Source organism: Crassostrea angulata, chromosome 1 (genome assembly GCF_025612915.1).
Source record: "Crassostrea angulata isolate pt1a10 chromosome 1, ASM2561291v2, whole genome shotgun sequence".
NCBI lineage: Eukaryota > Metazoa > Mollusca > Bivalvia > Ostreida > Ostreidae > Magallana > Magallana angulata.
Genome location: NC_069111.1, coordinates 7343111 through 7359046, shown reverse-complemented (window position 1 = coordinate 7359046; position 15936 = coordinate 7343111). Strand labels below are relative to the sequence as shown.

The 15936-nt window shown below is 33.7% G+C and overlaps 1 protein-coding gene across 3 annotated transcripts; it reads right to left on the bottom strand.

Annotated features, from left to right (window-relative positions):
* Positions 1-476: 476 nt before the first annotated feature.
* Positions 477-7893, bottom strand: LOC128187100 (glycoprotein 3-alpha-L-fucosyltransferase A-like). 3 transcript variants are annotated; one of them, XM_052857273.1, is made up of 4 exons: positions 7567-7893; positions 3859-3947; positions 1504-2682; positions 477-859 (listed from the first exon to the last, which is right to left on the bottom strand). In XM_052857273.1, the coding sequence occupies exons 1-4, from the start codon at positions 7628-7630 to the stop codon at positions 815-817; spliced, it is 1377 nt and encodes a 458-aa protein (XP_052713233.1). In that variant the 5' UTR covers positions 7631-7893; the 3' UTR covers positions 477-814. The 3 variants fall into 3 exon arrangements, with proteins under 3 accessions (XP_052713233.1, XP_052713252.1, XP_052713242.1); XM_052857292.1 differs by lacking the exon at positions 7567-7893 and adding an exon at positions 7228-7399; XM_052857282.1 differs by lacking the exon at positions 7567-7893 and adding an exon at positions 4057-4145.
* Between the last annotated feature and the right edge of the window lie 8043 nt (positions 7894-15936).

Sequence of the window (15936 nt, the reverse complement as noted above, 5' to 3'; positions counted from 1 at the left end):
CCCTCGCATAACAGTTTAATAATAACCAAAGATCTTACTCTAATTTCCCTCTGAACATACGAAAGATATTCAAACTTTGTACTAAAGTTACATTATACAATCTGATATCAATTATTACCGTGTCTTATCCTGTTCATTTATTATCGCATATATTTGCTTATGTAGAACACTACATTACGTGCATGGGTATTTCGTTGCAAAAATTTGGCTAGCTGTTATTATTAAGTTGAAACAACATTGGGGGGGGGGGGGGGGGGGTATACCTTTGCAATATATGCTTTTCGCAATATCATTAATTAAAATATCAGTCATTTTCTTGTCAAACAGCTAACTGCTCGTTCACAAGGGCATGCAGCTGAGTTGCAGAACTGAATTCATTGCTGCATTGAGGTTAGTAAATGTATCTTAAATACCTAAATCCTAAATTGAAATTCATGTACCCACAAATATTTGTAATAATGCACAAAAATCACAGATGAAATGCACATTTTTTTATTTTATTTAATTATTCATTTATGTAAAAATTTCAGTCTTGTGAACAAAAAAAAAAAAAAATTAAACAACTCGAATTGTGTATTAGTAACAAGGTTATGTATATACAAAATATGGCATCGTTGCAAAAGCAATAAATATCACAATAAATAAATTGCATTGTTAATACATTGATCACCTCTAGCAAAGGCTCAAAAGTCGGGATAAATAATGTCATTCGGACAATTCAGAGAAAGTAAAATGAAAATAATGATTATATCAAATTCATTGAAAATGACGTGGAATGGGGTTGAACACATTGATTGATGCTCGGACAAAGTCCTCACAAAAAATAGTTCTTTATTCTTCTTGTTATCATGCTGAGAATCTGAAAGAAGAAAAACGTTAATTGAATATTTGCCTAAAACTACCATATGTTGCTACATCTTGTTTCAGACGAGTAATTTCATTTGGTAACTTAATTGTTGAGAAATTAAATTTTTTCTAGGCGAAACTAACAAAACGTAAAATTATGTGTGTTAGTGTGAAATGAATACAGGAATCAGCTAATTCAATTTCGTTGTAATGAACGAGGCACAGATAACTTTAGATATTCAAGGAAGAAAACTATTGTGGACAAATAAGAGTTACTATAGTACAGAATAAGCAACTGCAGACTTACAAGGGCGACTGAAATTTCGATATTGGTACAATCGCAGTTGTTATTATTCAAAATGAGAAACTAGTTATTCGTTAAAATTTGCGATCAAACTATTTGTAAATCGCCATAGAGACAAATGAGTTCAAACCAAGAACGATGACAGTAAAGACCATCTAACTTAGAACTAATGCAGTACAGCGATAGACTGGTTATTTATAGTCAAGAATAATCAACTATATACAAATACTGTCGTGACTAATGCAGAAAATTATAAACTGTATACAAAATGTACATATATGAAGGTCAGTAATCTGGAACACAAATTCAAGGTTTTAAAGAGAAGTAATCGACAAAACATGGGCAAAACTTACTGTCCATTGCCGACAAGTGTCGTCTGCATACCAGGCCGGGTAGTCAACAACTTGGGCAGGTATTGATTGATTGTGCAAAGCTTTGCATAAATAACAGAACTGATTCCACATGGTGAATCCGTGGACGATATGGTGCGTTTTATGCCAGTCAAAATAACTGTTGTATTCGGTGTCGTTCTTGTCCAAGTAATCCAAGTACTTTGCTAAGTCACTCATACTTTTGAAATCGTGTACATTGATGTAAGATTTTGGCGGGGCGTCGTCCGGAACTTGTTCCGGAATCCAGTTGACTATTGGTATACTCCCCCGTACTAAACCGTTCCAAAACTTCTCCGAAATGTAACCTTTACAGTTGCTATTTTCAAAAGTGATTGCAAACTTGTATGGCTTTAGCATTTGAGAACAAGAACTGTTTCTTGGACAAGTCAGGTTTCCGCAGCGACCATACAAGTCTATTGGGGTAAAATGTCTCAATTTTTTAATGTAACTATACCTTCCGGCGTCATCAACACAATTACTAATGATTGCATACGTCATTTTTGTTTTACCTTCCGCATAATTGAGATTGACCGACCTCCGTTTCGTTTCCAAGGCCTTCCCCTGTAACGGCTCGGCGTGACCGTAAGGGGCGAATACGGTTGCGTCCTTTCGAAAGGACAAAGTCCAATTGAAAATATACTGAGGATATATGAAACTTCTCCCCGTGTAATAGACATGCGGGGGAGGTTCTGCAGAATACACGACCCACACCTGATGGGGCGCCCGATAGGTGGGAGGGGACTCCCAGATATACATATCTAAAAGATGGAACACCACCGCATCTACATCCTGTATGGCGGACCTGTCGGTAGTGACAGTACACTTACAGCTGCATGATGTGTTGAGGATGTTTCTAACATGTTTCACCCAGTCGATATCGAAATGAAATCTTGTCCACAGCAAGATACGCCTCTCTGTCCTATTTACGGAGTGTCGTTGATCGAATGTGAACACATGGGGCCGATATCCTCGAACCTCATACCGTACTTGAAGATCTTGAGTGTACAGGTACAAAAAACTTGTCATGACAAATGCGAAACATATTGTTATAATCGCTCTACTGTTAAGGAGTTTGTATAAAACTCTATATGTATTTTGTCTCCATCGTCGATGCCAAATATTCATTTTGTAATCTGATATCTGAAAAAGATAAAATATTTGTTAGAATAGAAAATTGTTCGGGTCGAATTCTCTCATACATGTTTAAGTGTAAAGGTACGTAAAGCAACATATATTGTCATCATCAAATTATTGATTTGTTTTAGTTTTTCCCCAAAATGATTAACTTAACTCTTTGAAATTCTATTACTACAGACTTTTATAACAAAGTTATCTTACTTGTTACCCCCCCCCCCCCCCCCCCCCCCCCCCTCGAGAATAACAAAGAGTTTTGAGTTGTACACACGCGCTTTTATAACTATCTGTTCATATATAAACACTCAAGCTGTTCATTGTTAAATATTATATTTACTAACGTGCAAGATATTGGCAATTTATTGTCTCTCATCAAGATGAGAGAAATCGACCCGTATAAATGCACTAACGGAATCCCCAAATCATGTCTTCTTGAACCAAAATTAGCACTGACCCTAACAGCTTGGGTTGTTTGAATGAGAAACGTTGCGCAATTTGTTTTGCGGCCGTGTAAGCTTGTACTGAAATTTAAATAGACGGCTCACGTGTCTATTTTGTTTACCGAAAAAAGGAAGAATCTAGAACGTTTGTCAACGCCCAATATCAGCATGATACCAACCAGTAACAACTGCAAAAATTAAAATAATGGAGGATCATTACTGAAAGGCCTGTAGGATATTCCCCATGGTGTTTGCTGTTGACCAATTTTGTATTTGAAAAGTTCAATATCTAATCAGCGATTCCGATTTAATTACCTTACATATAGTTACTTAGCGAATCGTGCTGACACTTGTTGATTAATGCTTTCCAATCGTTTGTGATGATAAACCTTCGAAATACATTTCTAGTGAGTGTGTTTAATTATCGACCAAAAACCCAATAATGACACAAATAAGCTAAAAAAGATATAATGAATATATTAAAGTTCAATAAATGGAATGTTTAAACATTATTAATAATTCAAACAAGAAAAAGTGCATTGACGTGTTTTTTGCAGTTGCCAAATGATTAAAAAGCATATTGATTTCGCTAAATCTAGTTTTGCAGAGATATATCGAATATAATTATGAACGTAAATATGATCATAATATCTTATCAAATTTCGTTTTGGTGAAACTGAAACTTAAAGTAGAAATTATGCTTAGATGAAACTCATATCGAACAATTTAAACAACAACTTACCAACTCTCTTCCATCCAAAACAACGAATCCGCTTGGACAACATTCAACTGCGAAATCTAAGTATTGCAAAACATTTCTCTTTAAATGCCCTGTAAGGGATTGAACGCCGTGTTAACAATTGCCATGAGCTCTACACTTCTTTTTCCCTTTAAAAGAAATCACAATAGAAGTTAATTTAATGCCAATTTGGTAGCTTACATATTATTTTCTTAAACGTGACACGAATTCATAAATCCGCATTATTTCCCTTTAATCTCTGATCATCACTTTTTTAGTTGATTTCTATTGTTACGGTCATCCCTACACACCCCCTATATATTATATGGCCGAGAGCACTATTTATGCTTCACCGCATTCAGGTATTTCATTCACCTGATCACTTTGCATTGGACGGAAAGATTTGTAGAATCTCGTTTTGAGCAAAATATTCAAGGAAAGTCAAAAACAAAACAGACTGAAATCCAGACACACATGCATGTATTTTTAAAAAAAAACTAGATCATTGTAGAACTTTTTCTGTGTCAAACTGTTAAAACTTTGCAAATGCGCAAACCGCACGCTGTAGTAGATAGTGCAGGGACAGCATGGACCTTCGAAAACGGAGTGTTCTTTTTGGAAACTTATAAAAACGACGTTTTGTTGTTACTTTCTTGGATTTACTATCACCTACAAATATACCTACAGTGTTGGATGTAGTGCGGCTGGGGTCTACAATATGATGCAGGCGTTTTGCACTTTGTATGAATTACACACGTGTTCGATGTGCATGCAAAGTAAGACAGCACTATCTGAAAAGTAGTATTGAGTGTTCTGTTTCAGATAGATAAGATAAGCAAATATATAACTACTTTACGCGATGTATCCCAATTATAGTTGAATTGTTTGGATACCCCCTCATCCCTCAACAAAATCATCAACAAACCAGCGTTGTAAAGTAAGTATCGTTCCCCCTTCCACAAGCGACGACCAGAGAAGAAAAGTTTTAAACAACAACCACAGCAATTAACTTTTAACTTTTGTAATGTAAATTGATATTTTCATCTGAATGGATAGAGTAAAGAGGGTATATAACTATGGCTTTTTCTTTATCCAGCAAAATGTTTCAAGTTCTTTAAAAAATAAGGAATCATTCTTTGAATATTATGAGGTAATAATTTTGGTCGGGGCGTGGTCAAATCCAATAAAGCGCGAAGGGCTTTATGATAGAATTGACCACGCTCCGACCAAAATTATCACCTCATAATATAAGAATGATTCCTTAATCCTTATATTTATTTTTTCAATTTAAAACAACATTTTAAAACCACTATTTTTTTTCATGAAGCACATGCTACATGTATGTATTACAACGCAGCGCAGCCAATACCGTTTTTCAGTTATGCTATAAGACATCCCCAAACTTTCACAAGGCTAATTAGTTTGAAATTGAATTTATTTATGTACGTTTTTAACTTCGTTAGTTTTTGATAATTTCCGTAAAAGAAGGTGTTGCAGTTCTTATAGTATTTTTCCCCAAAGAAGTTGCAGATAAAATGGAAAAATCAAAGTTAAAGAATTCGATGTAAATTTTTTTTTGTATATAAGTATTGTAGAATTATATCTGGAAAGTTGGTAAAAACTTTTGTAAGACCATGAAATATTTGAAAATGGTTACACAGACAAATGTGACAGATTTCACGCTATATAAAAGGGGAAATACTCATTGTTGTGAAAGACTGCCTCCTTGAAACAAAATAAATTAAATCGTTGAGAGTCAGACAATTCTTGAAAATTTCCATTTGCGATTTGTGTTTCAAATAGGCATATTTTTTTTTAAAAATCTAACTTTTGGAAAAAAAACCCAATTATACTTTTGAAATTTAAGAGCCCACTCTTTTATTACGCCAAAATAAATTAAGAGTATGGTTTGTCGATGGTTACGCAGTCCGATTAGGTTATAATCGTGGCCGACTTTTTTTTTAAAAATATTAAATTCGAGTCCCGAAAAGTTTGAACTTTTTATAATACAAATTTCTTTTAATCGTATGAAAAGTTAATGTTTATTGATGATTTAAGAATATCAGAATAAAGTTATTTAAACGCTTCTCAATATAATATTTTGTATGCGTGCTATTTTTTTTTCAACATTACTTGTGTGTCGTTACATGTATGAACTTAAATTTTAAACATTTTATTCTAAACAAGGGATTTCTAAACAATGTATGCATCAATGTAAAAAGTTGTTTTCCCTTTTATAATGAAATAAGAGGATATGCCGTTGTTAAAGAGACATGTACATATTGTAAAAAGCAAAAAAAAAAAATCTTTTAATAAAAGATAAATCGGTGATTCGAAGCAATAGGAAACATACGATGATTATAATTACAAATCTGATGGTTTTGAAGAACAAGAATCAGATCTATTCATGTAGCTCCAACGAATGACATTTTAAGTACGCTAGGCAATAGAAAACAAATTGATATAATTATGTTAACATCAAAATACATACTATATGGCCATCTTCCTAACCGTGTTTATGGAAATCAAATGGTGGTCGCCGTGTTCTATAAAAATGCGGCAAAAATGTTGTGCATGTATTTTGCCTACATACGGAATATACCCGCTATGTAAATAGAGTCGTCTGCGTTATGTGTCTATATTTAGATATGACTCTTCAAGCGATACGGATATTCAAAAGTACTTTCCACGTTAGAGAATATTCTTGCTTTTTTCAACACCCTCTTTCGTTTTCCCGAGCTCAAGACTGCTTGAGTATTGCGGTATTTCATGCATGTATTTTTGAGATAGAATTCATATGAAAATAGTCATTTTGTTGATGTTTATATAATTTTCATATGTGTGTTAAGTAAATAATATTAAAGGCGATTTGTTACGACCGCATCAATCCTAAATTATCTTTTTATCTTATTTTTAATAAATTAGTCAAGAAAATATTTACTTTCGGAGGAGTGAAACGATGTTTGATGAGCAATCATCAATCTTCTGTTATCAATCTTGTTTGTTGATTGCGAAAATTACCGCTCAGAATCTTGGGACTATGGGTTTTATCGATGACATTTGCTAACGGCGTATGTTGTTTGTTGACACAAGTTTTATAACGGAAATGTACCACAGCAGCGAGTTCAGAGAAGCTGGCTTTAAATCTGAGGATCAATACTGAATAAACAACATCAACAACAACAAGAAACCCGAAAATAGCAAAGAAAACGCGCCCCAAACTTCATAAAACCCGATGAAAGTAAGTATAAGAAGAACGCATTTTTCATTATGCAGAATTTTAATCTACGAAAACGATAAAATATATCCCAGGACTACCAGGATTGAACCAAGCTGGTGATGCATGGGACAGAGATAACATCTATCACTTACCTCATGTTATTCCTCTATTGTCAGTCTCCTGTTGTGATAGCAATGTTTTAATGAAACTGCGCAATTCAAAGAAACAGAAAACGCACCGACAGACCAACCCCTGGTAGGAGTCTATAGGGTATTTATCGCCACAAAATAGCCCGTATCTTACAGTCAAGATATTGATTTGAACACGTTTTGCTGTCATCGTCGAACCGATTCTTTTGTATACAAGGTCTTTGCTTGACAAAAGCTAATTTGACTGGCATTAAAAGTGAAAAAAAAAATGATCAGTCAAAAAATTACATAACTTATCAGTATAAATACCTCTGAATTTAGTTTAACAAAATTCTTACTTACCTGAAAATATGTGAAAATAAGTTCGCAAAGTAATTACAGGTGGCCCTGGCTCAACAATTGTCATGTTGGCTAGTCACATATTTCCGGTCTTTTCAGGTGATAAATACCAATCAGTCATATTGGAAACTGAAGGTTTTCTGACCTGGAATATCACATGACGCGACGCTATTCAATGGTTTCGCAATGCAAATATTCATAAGATGTCGTTCTTTGAAGTCTCAACAAACTCAAACAAATCCCGTTTGGATTTTGTCATCATATGCTTGTTTACAGATGGCTGAATAAATGAACATTGGTAGAATGAAACTTTCAACGAGCGTAACTTGAAGCTTGAGCTAAAGTTCCCTTATAAATGGTAGTGGTATATTACTGAACGATATAAACAACTAGAGGCACAGGAGTACCACATTCACTTGATTTCAACATATTTCATTCTATATTTATCACACAAATGATTCCAACTCAAGTTTTTAAATAAATAATCAGCTTCATTGATCTCATTACATGTACATTAATGAACATTCGATGCATTTATAAAACCACTTCTACTTGAATTTATTTTAGGTCTAGCAGTGATAACCAAGAAAATCTAGTATTCAGTATTGAGTAGATTGTTTCACAGATGAACAAACGCATTGTTATTTTTTACTTGACGAAATTATGTTTAGTAATATCATGATATAGTTTTTGTTTTAGTTCCATGTGCAATATGTCGTCATGCTCACTTCTGTCATATAGTTTATAATATCGTGGTATACATGTGGTATTGTGGTCTGACAGATAGCAAATAAAACATTCTTATTTATTTGATTTATCTTTATTTATTTGATATATCTTGTAATGTTAGTGTCTGACACCTTGCTTTAATCTAGTATTGTGAACCACCGGCGTCAAAACGATACCTTCTTACTGAAAGTGATAAAGTATTGTTACACCATCGACGTCATTATGACCCTTACTCACTTCAGTGATATGGTATTGTGACTGGCGTCAATATGACGCTTTCGCGCTGCATGATATGGTATTGTGACACCACCAGCGTCAAGATAACACTTTCTTACTTCAACGATATAGCATTGTGACACCACCGGCGTCAATTGGACGCTTTCGTGCTGCATGATATGGTATTATGACACAACTTGCGTCAATATGACGCTTTCTTACTGCATGATGTTGTATTATGACAGTACAAGCGTCAAGATAACTCTTTCTTACTCCAATGATACAATATTGTGACACCACCAGCGTCAATTTGACGCTTTCTTACTGCATAATATGGTATTGTGACACCACTGGCGTCAATATGACGCTTTCTTTCTGCATGATATGGTATTGTTACAACACAGGCGTCAATTTGACACCTTCTTACTCCAGTGATATAGTATTGTAATTCAAACACATAAACATGACGCTTTCTTACATACTTACGCACTTTTTCTTCACTATTGTGGCATTGTTACTCTACCACCATTATGATGACGATTACTTCATTGATACACCGATGGCATTATGTTGACGCATGCCTGTCTTGCCACCGTACCAAACTTGCATTAAGTAACATATGATAACGTTAAAAAATGTCATAGAACGAAGAATGCGTCATGTTGACGCAAATCTGTTGATGTCATTGCATCATGATGCGTCTATCAAACGTTACTCTTTGTAATTTTTTTTTGTGAAAAAACTACAAGTCGGCCTCCTTAATTGCTAATTAAGATTTACCTCTTAGTTTTCTTTTTTATCAGAATACCGAGATTAAGATTACTAAGATTTTAATTAGTTTTGATAGGAGAAATCTTTCTAGCTTATGTAATTCATATTAAAATAAATGTGTTCTGATAAGATAGTAGTATTTTCCATTAGAGGCTTGTAATTACATGTATGACATGTTCCAAAATAATTTAAACACGAATTTAGGACACAATTTTTCTACCTTTCGCTTTATTCCTCATCTAGATTTTGATCAGATTTTTCTTTAAAAAAAATTGTTTTGCATTGAATGTATTGTGAATGTTGCAAAACATGATCAAATGTCAATAAAGGCACACATAAAATATGGTGGGTATTAATGAATTAATGAATCCGTTGTGACTAGATCCATCGATTAATTTTGAAGGCATTGTCAAGATTAATAGTAAGGTATTGTCGAACAGTGCAGGGTTCTGAGTGGAAGAGCTTGTAAACTGGTATATCACTATTTGAAAGTGATTAAAAAGGAAAATGTCTGTCGCTAACATTGATATGACTTCTGTGATAGGCTAACGTAAAGCCACCTAAATCCATTATAACTATATCGGCTTGGCAGCCAGCCGACGTACATGTATCAATCCAAGATATATACATGTAGACCCCTTCACGGTAACTGCGGTACTGCTCTCTTGCTGGGCAAATTGATATATTTTGCCGAAGTGTTAGAAGATAGATAATTAAATGACTTCAACGAGAAAATCAACGTTACGTCATTTCTAACCAAAATATGTCATTTTGCCCTGCAAAAGGGCACTATTGCAGTAACAGTGAAGGTGTCTATTGATATGCACATGTAATGTTACTTTTTTCACTGTCATGCATCGATTTTTTGACATATCTTGCCATACCTAAAAAGAACGTATTAAGAATATACCAAAAGAAGGTTTCAATTTCCACCGTCTTGGCCTGGTTGAATTTGAGTTTTTCTGGGGACTTTTACAAACATTATGGTGTACCCATACATCAGGGAAATAAATCAAAATTCATAGCAAAACCGTTAAAGGCCAATTGTGTCTGTCCGAAGATAGAGAATTGCATGCATTATAGATAAATGCCTTTGAATAATCTATGATTTATTTCTCAATATGGAAATTGACAATGTGCATTGATCCGTCGTTCTCTATTACTCGGGATCTATGACTCACAAAAGATTCGTCGAAATCCATAACAATCTCTTAATGAATTGCGTATTCCCTCTTCTTTTACAGCGTTTGTTAAAACAAAAATTGGAGAGTATTAAAGCAACATTAAATAAGTCTATGATACATGAGCATATTTACAGAGAGAGAGAGAGAGAGAGAGAGAGAGAGATAGAGAGAGACTCGTCTTAATAATCGACATTGCATTAGATTGGATTAAAGCAAGCGTACTATCTTGATCAAATATAGCACGATCTGTATAGCAAGTGATTTTACTTATTTTAGAGATTCGTTTCGATTTAAACATTTCCCAACACATTAAAGTAAAATAACTTTGTGGCAACACACTTTTAAAAAAAATACGGACGTCGAATGTTTTTAAAAGTGCGTTGGGACCAAGTCAACGTATTTGAAAAAAAAAAACCTTCCAAACTGCGTTAGGGGTATATATACATCACAATCTTTTAATACCAGGACACTTAATGCACTTTAAAAAAATGTATATATCCCAAAATATGAACTTCGTTCTTAACCGATTTCGTTTTAGTCATATTGGTAAATATTATATTCAATATTTGGTGACGACTAAAGATCCACTACGATTTCCAATAAATTCCAATCAATATTACTTACTTGATTAATGCATCCATATACATTGTGTATTTACTTACCAAACATCAAATCATATCCATAAACTTATACATCTGCTGGCATTAATCTATAAATCCACTTGCTAAATAAATTAGTGCGATATGCATGTTTAACGTAAGACAGTTCCATGTTTCACAGTCAAAGCAATATAGACAATATATAGGCAATTAGGTTTGCACTTTTTTTGCATTGATTTCCAAAATATATGATACTAGTATTGTACATGTATTTGATATATTCTGTCATCATGTTTGTTCATAAGCTTATGAACGTCATATATACATGTATGTAGGTGAGCTATTGTTTCCCATGAAATTGACCATTTTCACCCTGTCTTCAAAGAGTAAATATTCACAAAGTAAAAAGATTTAAAAAAAAAGAAAAGAAAACTGAAAGGACGGCTGACAGCTAATTGGTGCAGTTCATGTGATGTTTTGATAAACAAATCTCGACAAACTCTTGAACTGTTGTTCTTCATGTGAAAATATTCAACTAAATGATCTTATCGACAAGTCTTTCATTGCGAAATTGCTGTGCAGGACAGCTAAAAGTCCCATCGGTTCTCAATCTTTTCAATGACCTCTTGAGCTAAACTAGGTTAAATCAATTATGTTAAATGTTTAATCTTGCTTTATTGAATAAATTCAATAAGGATTGGAAAACAAATACAGCCTGTGTATATCCCCTCCTCTTGAAACAATTTTTTTTGTCTAATCCAACAAATTTTAAATCATTTTTATTTTTTTTTCAAATGTACCCTTCTTTAAACAAATCTGGTTAATTTTTGTAAAGGTTAAATTTTTTGTAAGAGAATTTCGGCGGAAACTAGTGAATGCTTTAATCACAAACCGTTGAACCAATCACTTTAAAATGTTCCTTGCTATAGTACGTAAGATTCTCGTTATATGACTTTAACAAACTCTGCTCTACAGATCTAGAAACGGATGAAGAGACTCCAATGCTTTAAAGAACACTATATTTTCTTGTTTAGAAAGGTCGTTAAAGTTAAATGTCAGTCCCTTCACAGACGCTCTGCATACAATGATCTAAAATTCAAAGGCCCTTAAATGTGTGTTAGGGATTTGAGAATTTTAAATCTGGGCGATTTAATTAGTTCCTTTACAGTCATGAACTGATCAATATCTAATGGGGTAGCGGTCGAGTAGGTAACTGCCTTGAACCCTCGAAGAACCACCCTTAATGCTCGTGTACTATCATTCATATCATAACAAAGTAATCAAAAAACAACGTCATGTCTAAATCTTAAAATTCGGGCAAAAGATTACATTATGTTTATCAAAACATCATGTGATACCCTTAGCAACATTCTATTCATCGTGCACTTTGAACTTCAGCGTTTTCAAAATCGCATGCCAGTAGTAATATTCTAAAAATGTAACCAAACAATCCTTTTATGATTATGTATATATATCGTACTGATACGGGTAGCTTGGATTTGAAACACATTTGGTTTGTGTTATGTTTCTCTCTTTGAATAAAGAGCAGCAACAAATCTGTCAAATAAACAAACGGTAATGCAAGGAGAAATCGCATACACCCCGAACTGTACGATGCATTCGAGAGCATAGTCACGAGTTGACCTAATAAATTAAATTTCCTTTCATTTTTTTATGTTCAGAATGCTTTGTAAAGGCATTTCTTATATTCACCCGAAGCTGAGAATACATATAGGAATTTTGTCTGCTGTTTGATCCAATTCAATGTATCTATAAAATAAATAAATCACTATGGATATCGAAATCGACATTTGTTTATAACATTTTTTAAATTAAATTCAACCAAATTTAAGTGCCAGTTATAAGTGAAATACACGGCTCACAACTCTTTTTTAGTGTAAACAATGCTCAGGCCATGTTTTTTGTTTACACACTGAATGTTACAAAGAAAATACAAAGTTTCAAACGAATTTTTATGTGACACACACTAGACCCTTTAACTGTGTTCATAACGAACTTGCAAAACGGCTTGGTACAAAACAACAATTTATTAAGATTTGGTGCATGTATCATCGTACAAAATTCACTGTTCATCAATAACTTTATTTTGGACTTCACTTCTTAAATTCAACATCTGTCTTGTAATGTTTTCTCAAAGTTACTTAATCAATTAGTGATTGACACTTTTTGGACTCTATGTGTGTTTGAAAGAGACAGAGCGTTATGTCTCAAGAACTGCTAATCCCTTAAAACAACATTGTGCAATTATCTGTTTTTCATGTCTAGGTCATCAAAGACTTGAGTTTATTTAATTATTTTATAACCTTTAATATTTCACTCAGCTTACTTATGTCATCACCTGTCAATTTATAGTCATTGTTCAGATTCCTTTATATAGTTATGTACAAATGCCAATCGTCAGTCTGAAATACGGCGGCCAGCCTCCGACTCACGCAGAGTCTTGAGTCGAGGGGCCACTACTGGTCATATCCGACTTGTATGTCTGTTAAATGTTGTTATAATGTTGCCATCGTTGAGTCTCGTCCAAGAAATGTGAACTCCTGCATCAATTGCCTGTTTACTACTCTGGAACTGTATACTGGTGGACCTTCGGTAATTAGGCAAACTTACCCTTCGCTTTTAGCTTACGGCATACAGCGCGCCCCCTCGCCAACATTCCCTCACCCCGTTCGTACTGCACACGATGGGTGCAGTTCCAGACAAATTCTTTAGCACCGTATAATCTACGCGGTCACACATGTACAAATATGTGAAATCTTTGTAACCATCTTCAAATAATTTGTATGGCGTATATTTTACATTGCATGTCTATGAGTTACTGCAATAAGCCTATGAAATGTGAAGCTTATTTATCGCAATATTGCCAGCGTAAGCAAATATTCACATTTTGAAAGTTTAATTGTACAGCTATTGCAACAATCTTTTGCTTTGTAATATATACTCCTTCATACTTATTTGTTCATTGTTTTTTTTTTTAATTTAGAGACGTGCAATAAGAAACAGAAAAGATGTGTTGTCTGACTGACACTAAGTGGATATTACCTTAAGGAGACTCCGAGATCAGCACATTAACCATTAGATCCATTTCATAGTCATAATTAAAACCTATTTGTGTAGCTATAAATATCATTAATTAATTTTTACTTTAAAATTTGCATGATTTCCAATGTTGTATACATTCAGAGCTCTTCTTTCTTAGGAGATTAATTTAGTATAAAAATGGCCACAACCATCCAGTTAAATTAATCTTAATTAATATTCAGTGGTCTCCCTTGGTTAATAAGTACAGCTACTGTAGATGTAAAACACATAAACACTGTCACTCAAAAACAGATTGAAAAGATGCGTGGACGGACTGGCAGTCAGATTTGGTGATAAACATTTACACAACAGTATGTCAGTAAGGCTACATCGTCATTCTTAAAATTTGATGGCCACAACTCCGTCAAATATACAAAAATTTTGATTGAATATCCAATGAGGTCCAAACAATATGTTGCTTTTCCAATATTATTTACGAGAAACTTTATAATTGATGACACTATATAAGGAATAAGGAATCATTTTTTGAGTATTATGAAGTGATATTCAAAGAATTATTCCTTATTACCTCTATTTATATAATTTTAAGCCATCGCACGATTAAATGTTTATTAAATATGAATAAGCAAATCCTTCTGGCGCCTCAATTTGTCGTCATTTGAAGTTCTGAGTTTTATAGTGCAAAATCGATACGTAGTGTTATCACAGACAAAGACACTGGAAAATGTAAATATATGGAATTTTATAACTATTGGACTTATATCCAAATTACACTCTTAACTATAATGGTCAGAATTCTGACAAGCTCATATGACTGGATCTATATAGATCTTTCGAATAGTTACTTAGCTTCCTATTTGTCATGGCAAGAACTACACGAATGCTTTTTCCCCCAAATATTTGTTGTCTCTAGATTATTTGTGTAAAAACACAAGTTAAAAACTAGATGGTACGTTATTTAATATTTATTTTGTTTAATAGTGTACCACGTTATGTTTTGGTCTCAATTTTATTTTTTATCGGTGTTGGTTGGTATAGTTCTTCAATATTTAATTACATATACATGTACATATACTCAGTAATTAAACTGTGCGTAGCATGATAAAACACGTAGTACCGACCAGTACCCCTAATTCAAGACCCTCACCTTCCTAGAGCTGGGTTTGTGTGTATGGAGCAGATATCACCACGATTGTAGGTGATTCAGTCGTAAAGTTCGAGTTAATCTGCTGACAGCGTTATATACCACGCAACGTAATAGGATTTTATTTGTTATTATAAATTCAAGAATCCAAAATTTGTGTTTGATTACCCTTATTTTCGTGGAGAAATCGAACATCACCATAATGAAAATAAAGTTTATTCACGAGGGATTTTGAGGAAAACTGATCACAAAAAACACTAACTTATTAAATTATCTCCTATGTAGAGGTTTTGCTTAATTGATTAAGAATTATTTTGAAGTGATTAAAAATCAATCAACTAAACAATATCAAAGAAAAAATACTCAAATTATGTTCCCTCCATATACACCTAGAGTTTAATCAAAATTTAGATCTTTAAAGAAGAAACCTGAACATTGTCAATGAACATACTAAAGATAGTGCTAAATGCACTGAAATAAAAATCTCTGACATCGTATCGCGTATGAATACACTGCAATTTACGCAGAACATACATTTTATTTCACTGCACCGAGAGTGGATAGTTATGGTGGCATATCTCTGCCCCTTGTGTGCAAGTTATTTTTCTATCAAATATGTCGACATGCAAGATAAATATGTTGACATGCAAGATAGTTATGTCAACAT